The sequence below is a fragment of the Drosophila tropicalis genome, unplaced genomic scaffold (assembly GCF_018151085.1).
Source record: "Drosophila tropicalis isolate 14030-0801.00 unplaced genomic scaffold, ASM1815108v1 contig_39, whole genome shotgun sequence".
NCBI classification, from domain to species: Eukaryota; Metazoa; Arthropoda; class Insecta; order Diptera; family Drosophilidae; genus Drosophila; species Drosophila tropicalis.
Genome location: NW_027172851.1, coordinates 523972 through 549941, shown reverse-complemented (window position 1 = coordinate 549941; position 25970 = coordinate 523972). Strand labels below are relative to the sequence as shown.

The 25970-nt window shown below is 40.0% G+C and overlaps 9 protein-coding genes across 10 annotated transcripts; 3 read left to right on the top strand and 6 right to left on the bottom strand.

Annotated features, from left to right (window-relative positions):
- Window positions 1-2: 2 nt before the first annotated feature.
- On the bottom strand, window positions 3-3147 carry ref(2)P (refractory to sigma P). Its single transcript, XM_068284306.1, has 3 exons — window positions 2630-3147; window positions 559-2184; window positions 3-492 (listed from the first exon to the last, which is right to left on the bottom strand). Exons 1-3 carry the CDS (start codon window positions 2799-2801, stop codon window positions 344-346), a joined length of 1947 nt encoding a protein of 648 aa, XP_068140407.1. The 5' UTR covers window positions 2802-3147; the 3' UTR covers window positions 3-343.
- A 2302-nt stretch (window positions 3148-5449) lies between these two features.
- Window positions 5450-6298, top strand: LOC137572589 (protein ref(2)P-like). The gene is made up of 2 exons (XM_068284345.1): window positions 5450-5718; window positions 5870-6298. The coding sequence occupies exons 1-2, from the start codon at window positions 5547-5549 to the stop codon at window positions 6253-6255; spliced, it is 558 nt and encodes a 185-aa protein (XP_068140446.1). The 5' UTR covers window positions 5450-5546; the 3' UTR covers window positions 6256-6298.
- Window positions 6299-6975: 677 nt separating this feature from the next.
- Window positions 6976-7688, bottom strand: LOC137572540 (uncharacterized). Its single transcript, XM_068284281.1, has 3 exons — window positions 7388-7688; window positions 7107-7299; window positions 6976-7039 (listed from the first exon to the last, which is right to left on the bottom strand). The coding sequence occupies exons 1-3, from the start codon at window positions 7686-7688 to the stop codon at window positions 6976-6978; spliced, it is 558 nt and encodes a 185-aa protein (XP_068140382.1).
- Window positions 7689-8884: 1196 nt separating this feature from the next.
- LOC137572586 (uncharacterized) lies at window positions 8885-10284 on the bottom strand. The gene is given in 2 exon segments (XM_068284340.1): window positions 8885-9453; window positions 9455-10284. Coding segments are annotated over 2 exon segments (1257 nt in total). The 5' UTR covers window positions 10259-10284; the 3' UTR covers window positions 8885-9000.
- A 3183-nt stretch (window positions 10285-13467) lies between these two features.
- LOC137572587 (ethanolaminephosphotransferase 1) lies at window positions 13468-17521 on the bottom strand. Of its 2 annotated transcripts, XM_068284343.1 has the most exons (6): window positions 17418-17503; window positions 17067-17188; window positions 16919-16987; window positions 16223-16845; window positions 15734-15914; window positions 13468-14746 (listed from the first exon to the last, which is right to left on the bottom strand). In XM_068284343.1, the coding sequence occupies exons 2-6, from the start codon at window positions 17142-17144 to the stop codon at window positions 14435-14437; spliced, it is 1263 nt and encodes a 420-aa protein (XP_068140444.1). In that variant the 5' UTR covers window positions 17145-17188; window positions 17418-17503; the 3' UTR covers window positions 13468-14434. The 2 variants fall into 2 exon arrangements, with proteins under 2 accessions (XP_068140444.1, XP_068140443.1); XM_068284342.1 differs by having other exon boundaries at window positions 17067-17521.
- Window positions 14822-15695, bottom strand: LOC137572588 (uncharacterized). The gene has a single exon (XM_068284344.1). The coding sequence runs from the start codon at window positions 15459-15461 to the stop codon at window positions 14985-14987; it is 477 nt and encodes a 158-aa protein (XP_068140445.1). The 5' UTR covers window positions 15462-15695; the 3' UTR covers window positions 14822-14984.
- An 843-nt stretch (window positions 17522-18364) lies between the features above and the next one.
- Window positions 18365-20074, top strand: RpL5 (ribosomal protein L5). The gene is made up of 4 exons (XM_068284336.1): window positions 18365-18502; window positions 18714-18977; window positions 19051-19488; window positions 19751-20074. Exons 1-4 carry the CDS (start codon window positions 18500-18502, stop codon window positions 19943-19945), a joined length of 900 nt encoding a protein of 299 aa, XP_068140437.1. The 5' UTR covers window positions 18365-18499; the 3' UTR covers window positions 19946-20074.
- Window positions 20075-20425: 351 nt separating this feature from the next.
- lt (vacuolar protein sorting-associated protein light) lies at window positions 20426-25633 on the bottom strand. Its single transcript, XM_068284318.1, has 12 exons — window positions 25548-25633; window positions 25354-25482; window positions 25126-25296; window positions 24942-25059; window positions 24518-24871; window positions 23959-24286; window positions 22353-22421; window positions 21890-22291; window positions 21642-21828; window positions 21342-21581; window positions 21153-21279; window positions 20426-21084 (listed from the first exon to the last, which is right to left on the bottom strand). Exons 1-12 carry the CDS (start codon window positions 25575-25577, stop codon window positions 20696-20698), a joined length of 2544 nt encoding a protein of 847 aa, XP_068140419.1. The 5' UTR covers window positions 25578-25633; the 3' UTR covers window positions 20426-20695.
- beta3GalTII (beta-1,3-galactosyltransferase 6) lies at window positions 22579-24334 on the top strand. Its single transcript, XM_068284319.1, has one exon. It carries the CDS (start codon window positions 22681-22683, stop codon window positions 23836-23838), a length of 1158 nt encoding a protein of 385 aa, XP_068140420.1. The 5' UTR covers window positions 22579-22680; the 3' UTR covers window positions 23839-24334.
- Window positions 25634-25970: the final 337 nt, after the last annotated feature.

The following is a 25970-nucleotide window of genomic DNA, read 5'->3' as shown; positions in this document are numbered from 1 at the left end:
CATTAAATGTATAATTTTTTGATACCTTTATTGAGTGATTATAATAGTTGTACGATACATACATTTTTTTGATTAAATAAGTTTCTTTGTTTGTTGTTTTATAACATACATTAACATAAGACACATTCCTTCGATTCGGTTTCGGATTTTGTGTAAGGAAAATAAAGCAATCACCAAATGTTTCTTACATACAAAATAAATTGACAAATAATATGCGGATTCTTCGCATTTTTGACGGGCGTTAGTAATACAGATTACATTAAACTTAAATGATATGGGGGATTAATTGTATAGACATACAGATATATGTAATCATATGGATAATAGTGTATTTCGTTTTATCTTAGTTGCTGCTACTCTGGGATGTATGCATTATATCAAGTGCAGCTGGTATGTTGCCCTGCACCGATTCCAAAAGTTGAGTCAGCCAGGCGCCCTCGTTGCTGAAACCCATGGCCATCATAGCATGAATGGCGGAATTGATGCGTTCATCTATAAATTATACGAATTTACAATCAGGTTCGGCTGAGAGTTACAGAAAGTAAATGGAAAATTCACCTGTATGATAAATGGGCACACTGCGCTTCTCCTCTGGTGGAGCTGGGGAAGTGCCAGTGGAACTGGTGCTCACCAAATTGGTCGATGTGGATGTGGTCACCGTAGCCACTTGCGAAGTTTGGGTGTGAGCGGTGGCCTGTTCACGTTGTTGTTCATCAGTAATGTGCCGACGCAAAATTTGACCCAATTGAGCGAAGTTAAGAGCAGCTGCTGGAGCGGCAGCTGGAGTGGTATTAGCCTCAGCAGATGTATCTAAGTTAATAAGCGCTTCGGTATTGGCAGGCGAGCCGTTATTATCAATCATTTGCCAATCCTGATCCAAGCTCTCCGAACGTCTGCGCTCTGTCTCTTCTTCCTTGGGCTTCTGGGCGGCAACTGGCGAAGCTGTGGTCAACAGTGGTTCATTTGCCAGCGAGGATTCCGTCGAGGTAGACGATTCCGATGACAACGAGACCGACTCTGGGGTACCAGTAGGTGGTGTAGGCAGAGTAGTAGCAGCGGCATTAGCAGCAGCAGTGGCTGCATTTACCGCAACAGCAGCTGCCTTAGCAGCAGCAGTAGCCGCATCAGTAGCAGCCTCTGCAGCCTTGGACGAAGTAGCAGATGCACCTGAAGACGGCTCAGAGGCATCAAAACTGGCAACCTCACTAGGATCAATCATTTTGGCAAACATTTCACTAAAATTATTCAAAATTTCAATTCCGGCCCGCATATACTCGGGTGGCACAATCTGCGAAAGATTTTCCAAATTAATAACTGGAGTAGTAGGAGTCGTGGCTGCTCCTCCAGCAGCTGGGCGCGTTTCAGTCTGAGCTGGCGATGGCTCAGGAGTATCTTTTGAGCGTGGAGCAGCCACTGGCTCAGTCGTTTTTGGAGTTTCCTGGATACCGGAAGCTAGCTTGCTAGCAGTTTCAGGGGTCACAGCGGGCTCAGCTGAAAAAGCCGATGGAGTCGGTTCTTCTTTCTTAGCAGCAGCGGTAGGACCAGCAGCCGCGGTAGCAGTAGGAGCAGCAGCTGCGGTAGGAGCGGCAGCAGCAGTGGTTGCAGTTGTCACCGGTGTATTACACTCTGGCAAGTTCGTCATCATCTCTAAGAACTGCGAGAGTACACCACCATGGCGACGACCATAACGAGCCCGCTCGCGACGATTTTCCTTATTCGCAGCGAATTCTCCGGCAGTCGCAGTTGGAGTAGTTCCTTGAGCGAATTCTGGAACGAATGGGCATTGACCACGTTGATGACGTCGTCCTGAACGACGTCCAGAATGACCGGGTCCACTTAGCCAGGCCTCAACCACGCTTGGACCGTCATTAGTTGGCATGCGGATCATCATATGCTCCGGATGCTTGTGGGATGCCTCACAGGCCTGGCAAAGGTCGAAATTGGGGCATTGAATGCACTTGTAGCGGAATCCCACTAATGGACAAAGTCCGCAACTGTCGCACTCGACCTTGTCATGGATGATGAAATTGCTGGGATCATCGGAAGTATTGGGAGCAGATGCCGGCTTAGGCTCCACCTCCTCTTTGATGGCAGCAATTTGCAGATGCATACTGAGTCCACATTGGCCTAAGAAAATCTCATAATCGTTTTGATTCACGATATCAATTTCATCATTATCAGCGTCTGCAAGGGGGAAAAGGAAAACAATAGTGAAAATGAGTCACCCTATGAATTAATTGAAATGTTATCATCGTAATGATAATAGAACATTTTCTGTACTTTTTTCAGGTGAATCACAAATGCAATAATCACCACAAAGCAAATTAAAATTTGTGAATATTCTTGGCCTTGTTTTTATTTTGAAATATTTAGATATTCTGGCTCTTGTGAAATTCATAATTCTTCTTTAGCTACAAAATGGCTAAAGTGACAGCAATGAATATTGCACCGTTTCTTGTAGTTCTTGTAGTTGCTCAACTGCACAAATGCACACATACACACGGATATGCACATATGGAAATTGTCTAACGTATACATGTGTACATATGTATGTGCATATAGGCAATGTGTGTGTTTTGGTACAAGTAGAACCAGCATTTTGTTTGCAAGATAATTCTAAATAACTTACCAATCCAAAAAGTCTTAATCTCGGCCTTTGGCAATTGACGTTCTTGGAACAAGTACATATCAATTTCGCGACGCAATACGGCGTAGGTCTGAGAAGGCATCCGCAAATATGCATTCAACTTCTTTGCAGGCGCCTGGCCTTGGTAGGTAATTTTCATCAACTTCTCAGGCATTTCGAATTTTTCCTCTCTTCACTGTTTTGTCTGTTGCAATCAGATAAAGTAGTTTTTTGAGCCTCCTTTTTCCTCTTTAATTTCTCACAATTTAATTTTGTGCTCGTCGTTGTTGTTGTTGATGTTTTTGTTCTCGTCGCCTACTGCGTCGTATGTTGTGGTTCAGCTGTTCGTTAATTTGTGTAATCGACTCTTGCACCAATTCGGCTTTTATACCTGCCCACAGAAAAGGAGTCTAGAGTGGAAGGTTCTTGAATATTCGGGCACCTCTAACAAACTGCAAATCACTCTAGAGAACAAAAATTGCAGAATCAGGTTCAAAAAAGTAATGTAATCCCAAAGCTGGTTTTTAACATATCGATAAGTCCGAATGAAAATAAATTACTACCAGGGATGGTGATTCGTAAAAGCCAAAAAAGCTAGATAAATAAAAAACTTACTCGCACCCTTAGCACTATTACTCGCACCCTTAGCACTATTACTCGCACCCTTAGCACTTTGTTATCGATATTTTTCCTTATTCGTTGTTAAAATAATGGCAGTCACAGCAAAACGTAAAGAATGAAAGGCACAGAAAACACCAAATTTAAAATAAATTTTCCAACGGTTGAAAATTTTCTGACAAATCGTCAGAAAAAGAAAATTTCAGTTTGGCATGACATCGAACTTTTGTACATAAGAATATAAGTAAATTATTTCAATTATGCCCATTAAGGGAAAAATATTTTCCTGTCCTGCAAAACATTAAAAATTTGTGTATAAAACATCCATGTATCGAGTGACATCGGTGACTCAATTTCTCTATTGTTAAATTATGAAATTGAGATCGTCAATCAAATCGATTATGAGATTTTTTTGAGCAAATGTGGAAAAAGTACTCATCTGCAAGTTGCAGCCGTCAAGGAGGCGGTCAAGGCTAATCCGGCCCCTGTTGCCAAGACTTCCGGCAATCACAGCAATTTAATTATCCATGACACAGTGCGGTGCGACAGCTGTGGACTTCATCCAGTAGTGGGATTCCGCTACAAGTGCATTCAATGCCCCAACTTTAACCTTTGTCAGACCTGTGAGGCATCACACAGACATCCGCACCATATGATGGTCCGCATACCAACTAACGACAGACGCTACAAAGTGTTTGCAAAGCCACCACACGATTCGTTTAGGATCGTTAAGGAACATTATATGTTACTACAGTAGATGCCAATTATAACGATACTCAAGGACCGTTGTAACCTAAGAAAACTTTTTTCAAAAACCATCCAATTTTAATGACTCATTGCCAATTCGATCCGAAAATAAAAATAGCACCACATCGTATAAAACCAAAAAGTTAAAGATTACAACTCAAATGCTACTAAATTTTATTTTATGTTCCAAGATTAATTTCTGGCGCGGATTGTGTGAAATGGTTTATTAAAGTCGCCAAAATGTATGTAACTGGCTGAAGGAAGCTTTTCCGACCCCATAAAGTATATATATTCTTTATCAGGATCAAGTCCGTATGAACGCCTGGATCTCGGAGACTATTAGAGATAGAGCCACCAAATTTATGAAGTGATCGAGTTTATTTCAAATTTACGTACCGTGACATAATAAATAAATCCGATTTCTCAGTTAAAGTCACCGATTTTAATACTAAGATTTGTTTTGTACTCGTGCAGATTTTAACGATTTAAAATTTTTGCCACGCCCACTTTAGGCTTTATAATGTAGAAAAAACCGATTAATTCGTTTTAATATTCTTAAGCGCGAATACAGACGGCTTTAGTTTACACAGTTTACAAAAGAAGAATTTCCAGACTTTCTCCAATATTTGTTAATGCAATTAGAGGTGATTCTATGTAAAATGTATCCTCCTCACCCAATCTAGTTGGGCCAAGTCCCATTTAGATTGATTATGAACATGGTCGAAAAATTTCAGCCTAATTTGGTGTTGAAAAAAAATTGGTCTCACTGGTCTCTCTATAATGGGGATTTCCCCCTTTGCTTTGATAGTCAAACGAAACTTTCTTTCGTTCTGTTCGTTATTCATAACGTTAGTTAACTGAGGCTCCACTATACATATGTATGTACAGTGGCGGACACGAATTTAAGACTTTTTTTTTTAGTTCTGATTTTCTTGGCTCCTAAATAACTTAATCCTAAATCTAAATCGAATAAGTTTTTCTTTAAATTGTTGGTTATTGTATTCAGATAATGGACCGTAAGAATGGTCTTCATAGTTTAATCCGTTTTTTTTTTTTCCACAGGTGCATTTGAACAAAGAGAAGTCCGTTTTTTGGGGAAAATATTATAAATATTAAAGATAGACGTTTGAAATCTTCGTAGAAGTTGTAGAACAACTTAAAGAAAAAATTATTCGGATAAGTTATTTAGGAGCCGAGAAAATCAGAACTAAAAAAGAAAAAAAAAACTGTTAAATTCGTGTCCGCCACTGTATATACTTAAAATACATGTGTACATACATACATACATACCTAGGTATTAGCCTTTTATGGTTATTAAAAGTCTTTAAATTCTGTAAGTTAACAACTATGAATATCCCAACCGATCGTTTGGGAATCGGGCTTATCTCCTGCCCTTATCTGTGCGCAACTATGTACAGTATGTACATATGTACACATAAAAGTCAGGTATTGATTGCACAAATAGACAAACAGCTAAACCCCTTGGTGCGACGCATTAGTCGACAAGCACAACACATCAACAACTATAAGGAGTAAAACTAGGAAATCGTTTAAAATGTCTGAGAAATTTATGAAAATTACCTACCATGGCCTGCCGCCTGCAAAGAAGTTAAATGCATATTTGCGGATGCCTTCTCAGACCTATGCCGTATTGCGTCGCGAAATTGATATGTACTTGTTCCAAGAACGTCAATTGCCAAAGGCCGACATTAAGACATTTTGGATCGGTAAGTTTATTACTTTGCTATATGTATGTATGTATTGATGGCAATGTCCTTATGTACATGTCCATAATATTTATTTTATTGTTGTGATTTACACGGAAAAATCCTAAAATTTGCTGAAAACTCAACTGTTGAATTCCTTTATCCCTTGCAGACGCTGATAATGACGAAATCGAGATCGTCAATCAAATCGACTATGACATTTTTTTGAGCAATTGTGGAATCAGTATGCATATGCAAATTGCAGCCATCAAACGGAAGGTGATCCCCAAACCCGTCTCTGCTCCCAGCAATTTCATCATCCATTTCAAAATCACGTGCGACATTTGTGGACTGAGTCCATTAGTGGGATTCCGCTACAAGTGTATCCAATGCCGTAACTTCGATCTTTGCCAGGCCTGCGAGGCAGCCCACAAGCATCCGGAACATATGACGATCCGCATGCCAACTAACGACAAGCGATACAAAGTGGTGCCTAAAGCCCGATCCGCCCATGATCAATTTTCGGGGAACGGTTGGGAAATAGTTAGTAATTTTTAAAATTTTAAGCACTTAATAAATTTTAATAACTATACTAACTTAATACATACATCCCACCTCATGGGAGCGTTTTAATGCATAACTTGGCTATTTTACACAACCCCAATCGGCGCTCTTTCTAAATGATTATATGTACATACATATGTATGTATGTATGTACATATGTATATGCCACATTTGATGTCTCTAGCTATGATAGTTTTGAGAAAATCTTATTTCTTTAATTCGTCGTGGCAAAAATTTGAATTGACTTGATCACCGTAGGAACTACAGGAGTCAAATTTGGTGACCATAGCTCTTATAGTCTCAGAAAATTTAAGTGTGCATAGATTTTGGCGACTTTAATATAGTTTGCAAAATTTGTTTTGTATGTTTTTGTCACATTTATTAACGTTAACGTTTTGCTGTGAATGCCATAATTTTCACAATGAATTGCAAATATTCGTCTCTGTTCTTGAAAGTTGATGGTCAACTTGGATAAATAAAATAACAGCTATTTTTGAACTTCTCCGTTCAAATCGCCAGATTGGATGGAAAAAAACTAAACTACCATCACTCGATAAATCGAAATATGTATCGATATAAATACAGTGCATAGTCGAAAAAGTGAGTACACTTGCACATTGCTGAACTATTTTAAACTTCCGCGACGCAAATAGCGTCGTTTATTTTGAATGAAAGATTAATGTTTCATAAATACTGAATGTTACTTTAATCTAACTAGGCGCTTTCATGCTGTGGACGCCGAAACATTTGAAGTAGTTGCATCAAATGTGCTTTGGTCCTGAAATGGGAAAAATAAACATTTAAGCTTTTTAACAATTTGAGTTCTTTGTTTCATTCAAACGCACCGCCTTGAGCCCGTAACCTCATCATTGATGGTGGCATGTTGCCTACTTTCAATATCCTTTTTAGGAGCTGGTATATTTATGATCTGCACTTCCGAAGAAGACTCCGAAACACTTGGAGGTTCCGTTTGGTACAACTGATTGGGGTTTGATTCTGGCGTAGGTTGAGCTTTGAAATGCTCCATTTGTAAGGAATCTGATAAGTCATGGAAGATATACAAAAATCATTTTTCTCCCACTCACTAACCAGGAGAGCGAAAATATTTTAAACTTACGCAAATTACTAGCCATCATCATGCTAGCGAGCGTGCTATAATCATCCCAGGCAGGAAGATCGATCAAGAAACCATCCAAACGCAATTGTAAGTTCTCCTCGCCCTTCTGACGCTGATCATAATGGATTTCTTCTTGATTGTAGCCATACTCATCTGGATAATCGTTCATCAGGAAGTCCAACAAATCGCTGCCCACGCTACGTGTAGCCCCTGGACGAGCACTGAATGACTGAGCAGGCTTGGCCATTACATCAGTTAGGGCCAATAGTAGTAAAACAAATACAAACAGTCGATTGGTAAATTTGCACATTTCTTCTTTTTCCTTTTGTATTGATAGAAGCGAAAATAGAACCGTTGTGGTCTGACAGCTGGCAACGAATGAATAGAGATTCCATGCCTAAACCTAAAACAAGCCCAAAGAATGGAGCCTGGAACAAAACCCGATTGCTGGACATAGTTCAATGGCCGACGCTGCCGACAAAGTCAATGCCAAAGACTTCCGCATTGCAAGAGAAGACTGCACTCAGATGGGAATTAGCTTCTTTTTCAATCAATAGGGAAATAATCTTTATGTACAAAAGTTTTCTATGCATTTCTAATGCTTCACATGGAAAAGTCTGCATATTAGATTACGGGTTCCAAAACGAAGATCAGCTTATATGTTTTAAACTCACTTGCTAAAGAATATATGATATAATTAATGTCCAAGCCGAAGTCATCAAATTGCAAGTCATTTGGTAAAGATCACAGAAGGACATATTCCAACAATACGTTTGTTTGAAGACTTTTGCCCGAAAATTACATTTGTTAAACTATCTCCCTTAGGCGATCTTGATTTTGAAATTCTTTTCCAAAGCTTCTTAGCCAAGAGTAGTATAACAACATATCTTTAATTGCAAGTTATTAACTAATTCTATTGTTCTCTTTGAGATTGAAGTGTAAAAGAGCATTTACACTTCGCGAGAGCTGTAGAAAACGAGGCCCTCTGGTTTATTTTGATTTTATTTTGGTTAGCTGACCCAATGACCCAAATTTAAAAGCCAACAACACGAGAAACTATTTGTAGTGCTAAGTCAACAGAAACATACTAATTGTTTAGCATGTAATAAACCAGTTAAGAGGGGAGTTGGTATTATAAATTAGCAGGTAAAGTGGGCTCAAGATCGTGGCCAATGACGAGGTTCAATGACCAAAAGGCTGGGTGAATGTTTTCCCACAGGAAGAAGATGCTGAAATGCCATTGCAACCGCGGAGTGGTGCAAACTAAAAACTGCTTTTCAGTTCAGTTCTCTAAAAAAAAAACAAATCAAAACTGGTTTTTCGGCATAGAAATATTACTTGTCCGCCCGGCCTGGCCTTTATCTTGATTGTAATTACTAATAGTTGGCCTCTGGGAGCTGTCAAACTGTGAGAGTCTTATCCTTCAACCGTTAGAATCAAACAAAATAGAACTTCCGCAATTTGCGCTGACTGGGGGAGATCATTAAAAGAATCGTTAGTCGTAAGTCGATTTTCATATTTTCAAGGGTTTGATTTATTTGTAAAATTTCTTAGCTTAAAACTTTTGCAAAAAAGTAAGTACATTTTATTTAGCAGTCTACAAGTTCTCGTTCGAGGAATCTTCAATATCCCTCAATCTGGCGGCAAGCTCCATAGCTGTCTCGCCTTTCACCACGGGCACAACGGGCCAGTCCATCGCGGAGCAATGACTTCGAGTCGGCCAGATCGTCGCCAAGCAAGTCAAAGCTTATGACATCTGTGTCCACGAACTCCTTGGGTTGGACATGAATTGGAGTCGGCTCCTCGTCCAGTTGCCAACTGCGTGCTCCGTTCATCACATAGGCGGGGGCATCAACAGGTGGATAAAGGGCATTGGCCTGAGCACCAAGCTCACTGCGATAGATGGGAACACTTATAGACCGCGGCTGAGATTGTGGGGAGAGATCGCCAATGGCCAAGCGGTTGGTATCCAAGTAAGTCTCGCCTCTAAGGGAGCGCGAATTGCGATAGTAATGTGAACCAGGTTGGTTGTAACTCTCAAGCAGACTCGATCCTGCTGTACTGCTCGAAGCAGACGGCACAGCTGGGGGGCAGGGCTTGAATCAGCTCTGGTTCCGCCTCCAAATGATACGGTTTAATCAGCTGAGGCATGGGGATCAATTGTGGAGGCAGCACATCAACTTGCTGACGCGCCTGCAGACGTGCCTGCTCATCATCACTGGCCGAGATGTCCACATGATAGGGAGTGCGACCCTCAATGAACTCCGGCAAGCCCAAGGCTGGTTGCGATGGCTGCTGCAAGGGCGAATGATGGCGATTATAGAAGGACTTCAGTGATGAACTTCTCAGGGGATGTTTGCGTTTGGAACTTTTCGATGTGACTCCGTTACGTAGGGAAGATTTCGATAGAAGATCTATCAAACTTAGCCCCTCTTGAGGTCCTTGTGGTATAAGTAGAATCATAAAGTTCTCCAAGTCCGCCCGGATGTTGTATTGACCTTCTTGCCGCTGATCATAGGTGACGAGACGACGGCGCAACGGATCGACGTCCGCCTCAGGCAATGGCGGAGGCTTCAAAAGGTTTGATTGATTATCCCCATCCGAGTCCTGAACGGGTGCAATGGCTGGGAATTCCTCAACCTTGATGACCGAGGATTCTGACCCACTTGCTAGTGGGCTGGTGGGTGTGGTCGACGCCATCTCGGTTGTCGAACTGGCGCCCTTTATGTAGGACGCAAGCGACATGGTCATAAGCTGCTGCACTATAAGCAGCAGCAGCATCAATGTGAAAGTCTTCGGACTCATCTTGATCACAACGTTCTTAACTCTCGGGCTTCTCAATCGCAACTGATTCCATTCGCGCCTAGAGAGCTTCAACATCAATGTCGGCGCAGGCGCAACTTTCATATTAAGCCAACCTCTGCGGACGTCCACGACGCAGTCAACGTCGCCGTCAACGCTTGCTTTCTTCTCCTCTCCCACTCGATTGTGTTACCTACCTGCGGTTCTCGTTCTGGTTTTTTGCTTTATTTATTCCAATTGAAATTTTTTCTCTCTCGCACACTCTCTTGACATTTTTTTCTTTTTTTTAGCCGTGCCCATTTCGAATGCGTGACTTGGAAGCTCCGTATTCATCTCTGTTGGACTGATATTGATATTGCCCAGCCGTTAGGCGGGGGTGGAGGCAAGGCGCTGCCCGGTTCCCAGGCACAGTGGGCTCTGAATACAATTTTCACGCCAATTAGCTAATGAGGAAGCATTTTCGAGCTCTAATAGCCAAATCACGTACGCAAAATTGATCGCCGTCGGGACTTGTCAGCTGAGCAAATGGGCGATGAAAACAAATCGTGGGGGTTCTATTAACTGGCCACTGGCCACTGGGCATATGTGATATTTTATAATAAACTTGGTCATTAGAACTACATAGGAATTGGATACCAACCCTTCGGAGTTTTAATACTCTTCACATAAGCAGCAATATTTAACTTTATCTCGTTGACAAAATCATCGAAAAAATATCTTAAATATTGCGGATGTTCTATCCACTAGTATTTCAATAATTATAGTGATGAGAGAGGGCGTGCAGTATTATTTGTTTTTTTTTTTTTTTTGGAAACAAACTTTAAATATATAATTAAAAATCGGTTTCTTCATGACAGAAGGCAGTGCGTTTAAGTAAGACGTCGCGCCGACTTGAATATACCATGTACTGGTTCAATTTCGTAAGACACAATTTAATTGTGTATGTATAAAATTCTCAGTGTTGGTTAAATACGAATAACATATGTATGTATGTATCTGTTTTCGAATTCCATAATAGGTATTCGAAGATAAAGTAAAGACAAATTGAATTGCGAGAGCGTAAATTGTTTTTATACCCTTGCCGAATGAGTAATTAAATTTGGTCAGAAATGTGCAATGTGTAGAAGGAATCATCGCCGATCACATAAAGTACATATACCGAGTTCATATAGCCATGCCCGTCCGTTTGGACCAAAGCAAACTCCTTCTATGCAGTTCAAGCTAAGGCGTTAACTTGGACCGCGTCAAAGTTTGTATACCCCTGCAAGTTTTTTGTTACTCTTTCCTTACCTATGGTCTTCAAAGTGGGAAAATCGTTTTAAAGGGTTTCTTTAATCAGAATCAGCGATCGTTCCTATGGGAGCTATATGATACAGTCACCTGATCTTTATCAAATTCGACAGTCATTAACAGATACATAAAACTGACAAAAGTTTAATTTGAAAGCAATCGCGTAGAAAGTAACGAAGTTATTGACAAAAGTCACTGTTTTCGCCCGATCGTTCCTATGAGAGCTATATGATATAGTCACCCGATCTCAAACTTGGCACCGTTGTTTATAAGTTGTAATAAGCTTACAAATATTAAATTTCACGACAATAGCTTTGAAAATAACGGAGTTATTAAGAAAAGTCACTGTTCGTGACTTTGCCGTTTGTATGGGAGCTATATGATATAGTGGTCCGATTCGGATCCGAGATATACAACCCCTGCAGTATATACAAGCCTACATGCAAAATTTAAAGTCTGTAGCTTTTTCGGTCTAGGAGTTTGCGTTGATCCAGACGGGCGGACGGACGGACATGGCTATATGAACTCGTCTCGTCGTGCTGATCAAGAATATATAATTATACTTTGTATGGTTGGAGATGCTTCGTTCTATGGCCACGGCCCTCTGGGTTTTAAAAATAATTGGATGGATATGAATGGGGCGTGGCAAATGTTTCAGGCAAGCATAATCTAAACGCAAACTAAGGGAGTCTTCAAAAACGAACATGGCTATATCGATACTCCAGTTGATGGTGATTAAGAATCTATGTATGTATATAGTTTTAAATTAACAAACAGACAGAATTATTAGTTGAAGCCTATAATATAGGAGAAATCGCACTAAAATGTCCTTATTTGATTAGTAAGCTTGGATTTATTTAATTAAAAAGTAGTGTGGAAAATATTTGTTAACTCAAGAAATGAGTTTGAAACACTTGTCAAAATCTAAAAACTCAAAATTTGTGTTTTTATTTAAAGTCCTTCTCTTTCGTCTGTGTCTGTGCAATATGGTATATTAACGTCGCCAAAATATATGTAACAGGTAGAAGAAAGCATCTCCGACTACACAAAGTAGATCTCAGAGACTATAAAAGCTGCAGCCAAAAAATTTGGTATATAGATTATCGTGTAGTATGTAAAGTTATCAAGTTTATATGTAATTTTTCCATTTTTTAGGCCCTACATTTCCCGGATTTCCAATATCGTATGTTGAGCAAATTCTATAGACCTCGTGCTTTCAGAGCGGCTAAAAAATTTATCATCACTGATAGATTAATTCATTATTCATTAATTTATCAAAATACACTCTGAGCCAAATAGGTAAATTGACAATAAATTAATTTTTAAAAATCTGCCAAATTCGCAAATGCCTTTTACTCTGCGAGTTTGTAAGTTTGCCCAATTTTAAGGGTTAGTCACACTATTAATCATGTTATCCTTTTAAACGAAATAAAATAACCCAGAGAACAGCAAGTATTCCAACCTGAACCCCATAAAGCTCCAATTTGATCGAGTTTTTTTATATTTTCAAGTTACAACGATTTCTTTCAGTCGGCATGAAAATCTGAAAAACTAAAAATTACAATAAATTGTCAATATTTTAAGCATTTGGGTCAAAATGAATTAACTTTTTAAATTCAAGTGCTTAACAGCAATTTAATTGCTAAATAAAGTCTGAGAAAATAAAAGTTGACCAAAAAATTAATATTTAAAAAATTCTAAAATTCAAAGTAAACATTTACAGTAGGAAGTGATCCCGCGCTCTGACCTAATCCTGCCCACGAATGCTTTTAACAAATCATTTCCAAATCCTCGTTGGGGTTCAAAACAAAATATTTCAGAAACTGTCTGTTGTCGTTCAAATTCTTTTCGCATGACCCGCATCAGTTTGTTGTTGGTTGAAAATGCATTACCTACTCCCCGAGATATGACATCTAGATATAGCCGCTTAGTGGCTTAAACGCTTAGCCAACCAGACATTTATCATTGCCCAATCTGATTCAGAACAATGTCAAAAGTGTTGTTTTGAAATAAAGTTTATTTTTTATAATTGTCTTGTCACTTACACAAGGGTTGAGAAGGGGTGAGAGATGTATGAATGGTTGTGGATATGGGCGCGGGGTTGGTTCGTTGGGGGGGACGGGGGTAGGCGACATTTGCTAAGCTTCATTCCTTTTCTCGTTTTACATAATATTTTATTAAGCGTGCTGTGTGTATAAGTAGTTTATAGTTTTAAATTATTAGAGGTCTTTGCGGTCATTAATTAATTAATTAATTAACTGTAGTAAAATGTGTGGCCATCGTTTGTTTTAATACAATACAAAATAAATTAAGCATAGCACAATTATAATTATTCGATAAGGTCTATAATTAAGGACTAAAAATCTGAAAACTTTATATATAAATTATAGGGCAAAGGAAGTGATTGGATAGTTCCTTTGGGCTAGCATCAAGTCTTAAATGTAAAGCGAAAATAAATTAAAACTACTCACTAGTCTGTTCAGAATTGCGTTTTTGTCTTTTTCTTAAGGATTTTAGGTAGATTGGTTATTAAGTTATACGTACATACATATATAGGACTGTTGTTTGCATTGATTGATATTAACTTTGTTTAGTCAATTGTTAACATTACTAGATAACTTGCCGACTTTGTTAGAGGTCATGGTCTAATATCATTTCGCCATCATGGTCTTTCGATAACTTGTCATGGTTAAAATGGAATAATGTTTCTTGGTGTTATTTTTAAGTATAAACAATTTTGGTGTTTTAGCTAATTTTAGTCTGTCCTGGAAATTCCAGCAAAGCAAAAAAAGGATACACATAGAGGGGACGACAAAGCGAACTCACATAAGACAAAATTACACAAATTCTCACAAATATATCGAATTAACTAATCAGCCTCCTGCGGAACAAAATAATAAAACCCTTTCCTGACTCGTACAAAATAGAAGCAAACCTTGAAAGCAGCCGCGCTCCCGGAAGAGCCTACTCATGCTTGAGTGGCTGCTGCTCCGGAAGCTCCTTTTTGAGCTCCGACTTCCTTCTTTCCATTTCCGCATCTGGGATGCGTTTGTGCACGGTGAAGCACACGCGATTAAAGTGCTCACACATTTGATTCACAACGCTGGCCCCGTAATGCCAGTGGGTAAGGGTCGTCACAATTAGCAGCATGTAGAGTAAAGGCCTCTCCAGCAATGGCATCCATAGACTAAGCAACAGCGAGACAATGTACATGGAAGTTTGCCAATGCCAGGCCTCGCATCGGGTAACAGACATTTGGGCAACAATTAAACGACACTGCAAAAGGAAGGTATATAAATGAATAAAAAATTTTTTCGCCTTAATTGTGTAATTTTCATTTGGGAGTAACGCTTTATAGATTATTGTTTGCTTTTATTTTCCACAATTTATTGTTCTATAATTGTCTGAAAATTTTAGCTTGCATCCAAATCATTCTGAATTTTATTACACGTTAAAAATAATGAGTTGCGATCAACATGAATTTACTATGGGTCTACTGGGTGGTCACTTCTCACTAACGCGTCAGTCCACCATTCCTCATGCGATCGGTGAGAATTTGTTGGATCATTGGATCAGCTTCGCGGGGAAATATGAACACGCCTCGATCCCTTTTCAGGTAGCGATGGGCTCGATCCTGATACCAACCATAGATTTGATTCTCGGTTATTGGCACAGCCGTGGCACGCTTAACAACAAATCTAGGTGGCTCCTTGTCAAGGCCGTTCTCATGGTCAGTGGGAGACAGTTTGGCGGACAACTTCAAGGATTCTGGATCATGCTGAGCCCGCATTTTCTGTATTTCGTCGTCAGTGCAATTGAAGTAGGGCCAGTCATGGCGGGCATAGAACTTCAAGCTCAATGGACGCACATAGTCACCAGGAACTGTAAGCGATTCATCTGATGTGTCATATCCTTGCTCTTGCATCATCCGTCGTCGTTCACGGGTCACATCCTCGGCACAGAGCCGCCCGCCGCAGCAGTATGGAGGCATGGTGTAATGTAATTCGTTTGTGTACGTGTATATTTTATTACTTGCTTGGATGAGTGTGGATATGTTGTGTGTCGAATGTCGTTGTGGGGTCAAGTCACAACGTGTATATGTTCATATTAAAAACAAATTACTATGGCAATTAAGTCTGAGACCGCAAAAGCACAAACAAATTCTACAATGAACAACAAAACTAGGTGTCGACATGTTTGCCAGCTTCTTATCTAACTGACTCATTTGCGATTGTTCGACATCGTTTGATAAGAAAAACTTACGCTAACGTTGGAGAAGACAGTCCCACTGAGCATGAATATTGCCCGGGGATCGGTTTCCATTATATCATTGGGTGACAGATACGGCCAGACCAGGAGCAGAACAAAATATGTGAGGAATGGCCACATGGGACGTATGGCCTCCATCGGAGAAAGCAAGCGTCCTGTGCGTTTTGCATATGAGCTGAAAATGGAAGGAATGCAAATTTTTACATTAATTAAATTCTTAATCAGCAATTTAAGAAGCCCAAGAACTATATTAGCATTAAATCTTTGGAGCAATAAGACCAAGATAGTGACTATTTCATTGAAGCGAAAACAATCTACACACATTTATGATACAGTTTCTGGTTTTTAGCACTATGATTGGCCTTTAAACATTTGTGGGGTGATAATTAGCCGCGATATACATATACTCGCCAAATATACATAAGACAATGTTAATGTTATCAAAAAAAAAAAACTGGGTGCTCAGTTGAATGGTAAACTCACTTGTAAACATTGATGATGACCAAGGGTAAATTTGCCATGGCACTGATATGCAGGACCGCCTCCATGACATTACCCAATGGCAATGTGCCGTACGATCCCAAAGGTATCTCGAACTTCCAACGCTCAAAACCCATAAACCAAGTGATCAAGTACATAGCTGTGCTGCCCCACATGCTGAGATCGTATCCCCATGGCAGATACAAAACTCCGGTATTGTATTTCTCCCAGTGGGATACAAAGAAATTAAAATAGACTGTAAGGCAGACGTAGTACATTCGCATCGGTCGCACGGAATACACCTTGCTTCGACCGAATATACTATAAAGGCATGTGGGTATCAGCATAGCTGTGTACGAATCCAGACCATGATCGAAGAGTTCGCCCAGCGGTCCGGAGAGTCCAATGCGACGCGCTTGCTTCCCATCAATGCCATCCAGGGTGTAGGCAATGAATATATTGAGGCCGGTGCACAACCAGACCCATGGTGGTATTGGGGTGGTATCCTCCGCTCCAGAGCTGGCATCAAAATTCCAATCATAATACGAGAGTAGCACTAGATTCATGGCACTGAAGAGGAAGCCCAAGAATGTCATTAGATTTGGCGCGAACCAGCGAGGGAAGAACTGCAAGGGGAAAAAGACCGATGGCATAAGTGATTCATTTAATTATTATTATTGATTTTTATGATGCACCCACCTCGACAAGCCAATTCCAGAATGGATGCATTACATATTGGCTAAGCGGCGATGTGTCTATGGCGCTATACTAAAAATATATAAATCATTAAGGCAAAGGGGGTTAGTTATGGTCATAGCCTCCCATTATCCTCTCTTTTCACTCCCACCTTGTACTTATCGAACCCATCAATTTGTGCCCGCGTCAGGTATTTGTGATTAAGTAATTTTCTTATTAATTCCTTCATTTTCTCTTTTGGTTCTTCTTGAGGATTGACGCACGTGCGTTTCACTAGAAATTCAAAGCTCTATTATATCTCTTAAATATGTATGTAATCTAAAAGAACTGCAGGGCTGTGGTGAAGTGAAGTGGAGTGGAATGGCTCCGCTGATAAAAAAATATAGTACAGAGAGGGTCTGAAGTTGCTTTTAACGTTAATTGGAACCGTAGCTTAGCACATTTTTGTAAATTGAAAAGGCCTCCCTCTCTTACACCGACAGCACAGAAACAAATTGATTACAAATTTAAAGCGCGCCTTCCAACAGCCTTCGCGTAAATTATTTGCAAAAAAATACTTTTTTCTGCGTCTGCCGGCTGTGGCTAGCTGTTGGCGTACTGAAATCGATACCGATATTAACGTAAATTGGTCGATATATATTAATGATAAAAAATCATCGCTATTTGAAAATATATATTTTAATAAGACTAAATTGTCTCGAAAATGCTATATCTATTATATCTTCCATTTTTATGAACTTCATTTTTTTCGGACATTTATTTACAATCTGGGAGTAGTGAGTAAATTTGATGATTGATTTGCATGACGTGTAAAAAAACAATAGTAAGAGAGATGTTAGATGGATGATATCGTAAAATGGTCTCCAGGGCACTCCGCTTTTAATGTTTCAAAGTAAGTGTAAGCTGTGCAACTGGAATATAATGCTATGATCCGATTTAGTTATTTTCTGAAATCCATTATCGATCACCGTTTAGCTCGAATGGCTCAGTGATGGATTCGACCTCGATAGATGGATTCATCGGTTAACAAAAAAAAAAAAAATTATATCAATATGTAAAACTATTACACTCGGACTGGGAGACAGATTTTGGAACTTGCACTTAGCTGGTAGAGCTGCAAATCAATCGATAGTATGGCACAGTTTGTATGATATAGCTTCCATGCAAACGGCAAAGTCACGGACAGTGACTTTTTTGAATAACTTCGTTATTTTCTAAGCTGTTGTCGTGAAATTTCAAGGGAACGATAGTTAAAAACAGTGACTTTTATGTCTATTTGAACTCGTCTTTTCGTGCTGATGAAAAACATATGTACGTTATGTCATATACATATATAAGTTTTGCAACGGTATAAAAATAACAATTTATTGTAAAATGGAGCATACAATTGGAGTACCCTTAACATAATTTATACAGCATCGCTTTCGACTTATATCGTTATCAATGACATAAAAATCGATAATATTCGATTTGCATGACAATCGACAAAAATAGGCTCTTTTTTTCTTCGGTCTTTGTCTGACACGTTGTCGAGGCAAAGTTGCTGCTGAAATTTTTGCATTAATTTAAAGTGCAAAATACAAAATGGTATGTGCAACTAGTGCATAAAAGTGCAATCTGTGAATTTGATATGGATTCATATATTCCATCACATATTTTTCAAAAAATCAAGCGAAAGTACTTGGTTGTGGTCTGACCTAACCTCAAATTCTCATATCGCATGGTCTTGGATGGTGCGAATGGAGCACGCCGTTGCAATCGATGGGTATACTTTAACATGTTGTTTTCTTGATTTTAGGGTTTCGTCAAAGTAGTCAAGAACAAGCAGTACTTCAAGCGCTACCAGGTTAAATTCCGCAGGCGTCGTGAGGGTAAAACCGATTACTATGCCAGGAAGCGCTTGACTTTCCAGGATAAGAACAAGTACAACACGCCCAAATACCGTTTGATCGTGCGTTTGTCCAACAAGGACATTACTGTGCAGATCGCATATGCCCGCATCGAGGGTGATCGTGTTGTGTGCGCCGCATACTCCCATGAGTTGCCCAAGTATGGCGTCCAGGTAAGCAAAGAATTGGGTCGAGTTTGTGATCGGCTTTCAATAATATGTTGCTGTTTTTTCTTTCTATGGTTAGGTCGGTTTGACCAACTACGCCGCTGCCTACTGCACTGGTCTGCTGGTGGCACGTCGTGTGCTCAACAAGTTGGGTCTGGACTCGCTCTACGCCGGCTGCACTGAGGTGACTGGTGAGGAGTTCAACGTTGAGCCTGTGGACGATGGACCAGGTGCCTTCCGTTGTTACTTGGATGTGGGTCTTGCTCGCACCACCACCGGTGCCCGTGTGTTCGGTGCCATGAAGGGCGCTGTTGATGGCGGTCTGAACATCCCTCATTCGGTGAAGCGTTTCCCCGGCTACTCCGCAGAGAGCAAGAGCTTCAATGCTGATGTTCACCGTGCCCATATCTTTGGTCAACATGTGGCCGATTATATGCGCACCCTGGAAGAGGAAGATGAGGAGAGCTTCAAGCGCCAGTTCAGCCGCTACATCAAGCTGGGCATCCGTGCTGATGATGTGAGTAAATTTTATTATTATAACTTTCTGGACGTCCATTTTCAAAATTACTGCTGCGTTTTGTTTAACCCACGACGCTGGCAGTGCCAAAAGTGGACCACATTGATTCCTTTCTGGGAAGTAACTTGTGTTCGAAGTTTATACCTATCCCAATGGCTTAAACTCTCTGTTATGGTTGCACAGTTCTTTTAGCTTTTCCCCATTTTTTTTTTAAATTTTTCTAATCGAATATTTGGTTTATCTCTTCAACCAATCTTTACAGCTTGAGGATATCTACAAGAAAGCCCACCAGGCCATTCGTAACGACCCCACCCACAAGGTCGCCGCCAAGAAGGCAGCTGGCGTTACGAAGAAGAGGTGGAATGCTAAGAAACTCACAAACGAGCAGCGCAAGACCAAGATTGCAGCCCACAAGGCCGCCTATGTGGCCAAGCTTCAGTCGGAGACTGATGCCTAAGTCTGCATTTAAGGGAATTATGCTGCTCTGTTTGTATTGGGTGTGAAAAGAAGAGAAAATAAATAACAAAACAAATATGTCCTGCATAATTTGTAAGTTTCTATTAAACAAAAAAAGAAATCAACAAAATGGCACGTTGTGTTTGTATTTTCGATAACAGTAATGTTATCGTTACTTCTGGGATCATTTCCGTTTGATACTCAAATTTTGAAGAGCTCTTTTGGGGGAAACAGTTGCCGTCATTAACGAAGAAATCTGATAAGGGCTATGATAGCTTTTTTTAAAGCCTTGATACATATTCGAAATGTACAGCCATTCCAGCTTCATTAGAATTTTCCAAGTTATTGTCCTGTATCATTCCAGTCGACTTCTATGAACTCCGAACCTTAAGATAAATATTTATAGGCAATCCCATAAAGTTCTATATTTGGTTCAAGATCAATTTATGCCCGATAATGGCAATGTACTCTATGGAAAACATTTGTTTTAGTTAAAGCAATATCCATTTTAATCAATAAATAAATAGACGCAACATACATAAAAGCTTAAAGTTAAGAAAAGAAATAAAAATGGTTAATCTAATAGACAGTTCAGTGAGCCACAAAAGGGCCTCCGAGGCGCACTTTATCCACATTTTATTTCAATATACCCTTTTATCCTGTGGGTACTGGGTGCGATGCGTTAGTTTTAATAATCCCACATACGACATCCAATTGTCAGCCTTTTACACTCGGAAAATGAGTAGGATAATTATTCTGTCCTGTCGATTTCGGTATTCCGTAGTTTACACAATTCACAGTGGTGTTCGTTAAGAAGGCGACCCGGCACACAAATTTCATGATAGATGTGACCACATTTAAACGCAATTAATGCATTCAGCGGAACAGTGTCCTTAATCACAACAGATTTATGACACTGAGGGCAGGACATATCGTATGATACTTGCTGACCACGCCGCTGCAGGGTCACCACTTGGGAATGGGTAGCAAAATAGTCAGTCAGTTGTATCTGATGAGCATTTGTGAGAATTTCTTCCTGAATATTGTAATGCCAAAGCATTTTGATGATCGATTGACGGAGGTGTGGGATGGTCTGGCCGAGTTTGATTTTGCTAACCACCAGTTCAGGGTTCACGTAGTCTGTTACCAAATGTGATTCAAGTCAATTAAAAACACAAATTACAAATATTTTTAAAACCAATACTAACCCACGATGCCGTCTAGCACTTTGGTAACTATTTCTGGCTGTTTAGTAGACTCTTCAATTAGAACAGTCCATAGATCATTGTCATTATGTTCTTTGCAGAACTCAATTGCCATTTCGATGTCTTTTATCTAAAATATATGGAAAACGAATTAGATCAAGGTGGTTATTCCGTGGATAATGTCTCGCTTACACTGTGCATAATAATGTTGAGCGCTTCCACTGCTTCTACGCCACCCATGCATCCCAGTAGGTAAACCATTTCTGGATAGAATCCTTCCCGTTTGCATATGGCCAGGGCATCCTGTATAACGTATTCTTTAGATCGACGCAAAAAGGGCAGCAACTTCGCTCTATCGTACTTGGCATATAAGGCAACCAACTTATGTTGGAACACATTACGGCTATCCACTCTCTCCAACGCGTCCAAGTACTAAACAACATAGAACGAACCAATTTTATCATCAATTAACACGAAAAAATGTTTCCTTACCCAAAAGAGATACTCCTGATTCTGCTCCAATTGATGGACAACTACTTCGGGTTTAATTTTATTCTTATCCAACATTATCTTAAAGGCACGATCGCGATCCAATTGTATCAATGGAATGATTAATTTGGAAATGACATCGTAGAGCTCATAACGTCTTATGAGCTCAAACACATCTTTATTCTGTAACCTATTAGAAAAACAAAACAAAATGAATTTCAAGTAAAACCTTAAACACAATTTCTACTCACTTCAAATACATCCGTAAAGCGTTCTCGTAGTTTCCTTGATAGGAATATAACAAAGCCAACGACTCAAGCAATTGAGTGGCATTCTCCTTACGAAAATTGTCATGAATGGCATTAATGACTGCCAGACCATCGTACAACTGGGGTGGCCATTCCTTAATCAAATTAAGAAATCCATTGACATCGAATTTAAGAAATTCATAGAGAACCATCTCATAGACATGGGAACCAAGTTTACAATCCTCCGAAGTGGGTAAATAGGCGCTCACAGAGCGCAATTGCTGGCATTTCACAAACTTGAAGACTTCCTCCTCCCATAATGACTTGTTGTTGCCCAACATGCGTAGGCAAAGTTTTGCAGCATCTTCATACTGTTTCAGCGTTAACAAATGGTTGATGTATAATCTGGAAAAGTCGAAATTTTTAAAAAGCTGGCACTTGCCTTCAGGCTTTTCAATTCACTAACCTGGCCACTGTGAGCACTGGTAAACTGCCGCCATGTGTGGATATCAGATCAATGGCCTCTTCAAATTTGCTAAAATGAAATTGAATGTGGTAATCCAAGTAGGAAGAAAGAGAAGCAACAAAAGATTTTTTGAAATTTCGCTGACTGTTACGTTATTTGCTATCGTAAAGTATCGAGTACTTTACGTACATACATCGATTATCGATACAGAATCGTTGAGTTTTTTCTGGTGTTGTTATTGTTTTTCTTCCACTCGAATTAGATTTTATTTAAGCACTATTGTTATTTATAGCCGAACAATAATATTTGGCCGGGACCAACTACAACAATGCGGCGTCAAAACAACTTGGTGACACTCTTTACTGCCATTACCGCCTTCTTCTTTGGGAGTTTTATAACGAAAATCCTGAATTCCGTGGACAAGTGCCCGGCTACTAGAAGTGGGAGTCAATTGGAGCCACATCCAGATATATTTCTTGTCGTACTGATACTTAGTGCTCCTAGCAATGTGGAACATCGTGATGCCATGCGAGAGACTTGGCTGCGGCTGGGCCAGCCGTTGCAGCTTCCCTATTACCCCGAGGAACAGGTCTATATGCCGGCATATGACCAACGTGGTGGCCACTTGCAAATGGAAATGGTGACTCAGCAGGCCACGCGTCTGCGCGAGTTTATCAACTGGCAGGAGAAACTCTTACAGCACTCTCAGCCGGAAACACAAAGGAAAATTAGAGTGAAGCACTTGTTCGCCATTGGCACACAACAGATGCCCAGCAATCTAAGAGATCAGATCCAAAGTGAGCAGAAGCAGCACAAGGATCTACTTCTGCTGCCGCATTTACATGATAGCTATCGAAATCTAACAGGGAAACTGCTCCAGGCGTTTGAAGGAGTGATCCAACAATATGATTTCTCATATCTAATTAAAGTGGACGACGATACCTACGTCAAGTTAGACCAATTGCTTAACGAACTGGTCTCCTACGATCGAAAGTTGTTGCGCAAGACCATGGACTATGGCGGCGAGCCACTACCTCAATTGTATTGGGGCTACTTTAATGGTCGTGCCAACATAAAGACCAAAGGCCAGTGGAAAGAGCCCAACTATGTTTTGGGCAAGAACTATATAACCTATGCCCTGGGTGGCGGATATGTATTGTCCCGTAAACTTTGCGAGCATGTGGTGAATAACTCCCACCTGCTGTCCCATTATATATCAGAAGATGTGTCCATGGGCACCTGGTTGGCTCCACTACGCAATGTTTATCGCTGGCATGATCCTCGTTTTGATACGGCTTACATGGCTCGTAAGTGCCAAGCGTATCATTTAGTCTTGCACAAAAGAAATCCTCTAATGATGAGAGATCTTTACGAGGGGAATCTTTGTGCGCACGAGAAAAATATAATGGGAGCAAATCGTTTGTTGGAATACTACTACGATTGGACCCGCACATCTGATAAATGCTGCGATAGTTTGGTGGCTTAAACGATTATATACACCGAAATGTAAATAAGCTAATTCTAGACTAACTTAAAAATAATTTTACCAATAATTTATAACCAATTTGAACCAAAGAATCTAATCTTAAGTAGAACTTCCTCTTACCTGTGTTTAATCAGCCATTCAACACGATCGTCCGTCTCAATGAGACTAGCGACTACGATATCCTTGGGAGCGACGATATAATAGCGGTTCTCTTCAATCAAGCAACCGAGGCTATAATCATTAACTGTGTACTCCTCGAAGCCCCGTAATGTTAAGCTATCTGTGCAGATTTCCTCGCTACTGTTCATTTTATACTCAATGACGCAGAGCACTGGACGAAGAGCCTTGTAGGTGGCACTGCGCTGCTTCCGATAGCCCAGCACCACCAATTGGCTTGAGGCCAGCGGAGCCAGGCCACAAATGTAGAATGTAGTTTGAAAAGTTGAGACTGCAACCAGAAAATAAATAAATTTATAAAAACGATGAATTTAAACAACTAACGTCTTGTAAACCAAAAAGGAATATGACTACGTTTTGCATTAATGATACGGGGACTGAATCATGAATCTATTTGGTTTTTGCTTACTGAAGTTACCTTAAAAAGATTCCACTTAAGTTTCTATACCACACTACAACTTCAAAAGTTTAAAGTAGCTATAGGCTAACGTAATTTTCTTACCCGGATCAACGACATAACCAGGCAGATTACTGGATGAAGCTTCAATCGCATTTCGTTTGCGTATCACACAGATTCTTATGGTGTCGACCCAACCAATGAGCAAAGTATTCGCATTCGACCAACGCAAATGACATCGAAAATTTTCCAAGCGAGCCTGCGGTGGCACCTCCCACTTCATCAGTCCCAGGGAACACTTTTCGCTTAGATCATAGACACGCACGCCCAAATGGCTGGCCCAAGCCACAAAGTTCCCCTGCCAGCAGATAGACAAAACGTTGCCCTCGACTGAACACAGTTCTGTGGGTTTGAGTTTCTTGAGAAGATTGCGTTCGTATAAAGTGAGTTTGTCGTCACCTATTCAATAAAATAAAGATAATATAAGCGGATAATAATAATGCGACCTCGGTTATAGCCACCCACTTACCCACTATGAATCTTCTAACACGTGTTTTGGGATCGGGGTCTAGAGCAACGGATTTAATAAATTTGCCCAAGCTTAAGCTCTGATTGTTCTCGCAACTGAAGAGGCCAGTGATGTTGACCTGCAATGTTGAGTAATTTGGTATTAAAACTAACCCTTTTATTTGCACAGTCGACAAGTGACTCACTTTGCCATCATCGGAGCACGTAGCAACGTATTCGCCCTTTGGGTCCACATCGATGTGATTAACTGCCACAGTATGTGTATGTCGTTTGCTACTGCTTAAATTCGATTGTACGGAGTTGCCTTGGTGATCCAGCAGGTAGACGCAGCCTCGGAATGTTCCGAAAATAAGAAACTTTGGGAAGATCGCACATTGAACCAATGGTCTATATCATCTATAATGATGACTTACCTTGGAATGCACAGAACTGCATGTCACGACATCTGTGTTTAGTATAATTTTAAGATCATTGGCTATCCGTTGATACTTGAATTTGGGTTCCACCTCCTCTTCCTCTTCGGTGCTCTCAGCACCAGAGTCCTAAAGAAGCAAGAAGCGTACATGTATTAGTGGGAGTTTTCAATATCTAAGTAAGCTTATCTCACACTGCTAGGCAACTTTTCCGCCTTTTCCATAGCTGTTCCTCTTAAATTTTAGTTATCCGTATTCTTCTTATCAGACAACGACAGCTGTTTTCGTTATCGAAATAAAACAGCTGAACGCAATCGATTATTTATCGATAATGTCATAACAATTTAACCAGTTGATTGTACTTATTTTTCAAATTTAGTTAGTTTTATTGGCATAGTCTACCTCATTTTTATAACCAAAAATTTCAGAATGCAATTTATTTACATATACATGTTTATGATCATCATAAAAGTATAAAATAAAAACCTAATCACTATTCTGTATCTCTTGGAGACATACATATGTATGTGCATACATATGTAGGTATCAATCGCTAATCAGTTTTGCAAAAGACACTCATTGTTTTGTCTTCTGGCACATTAAAGCGACACCTAATA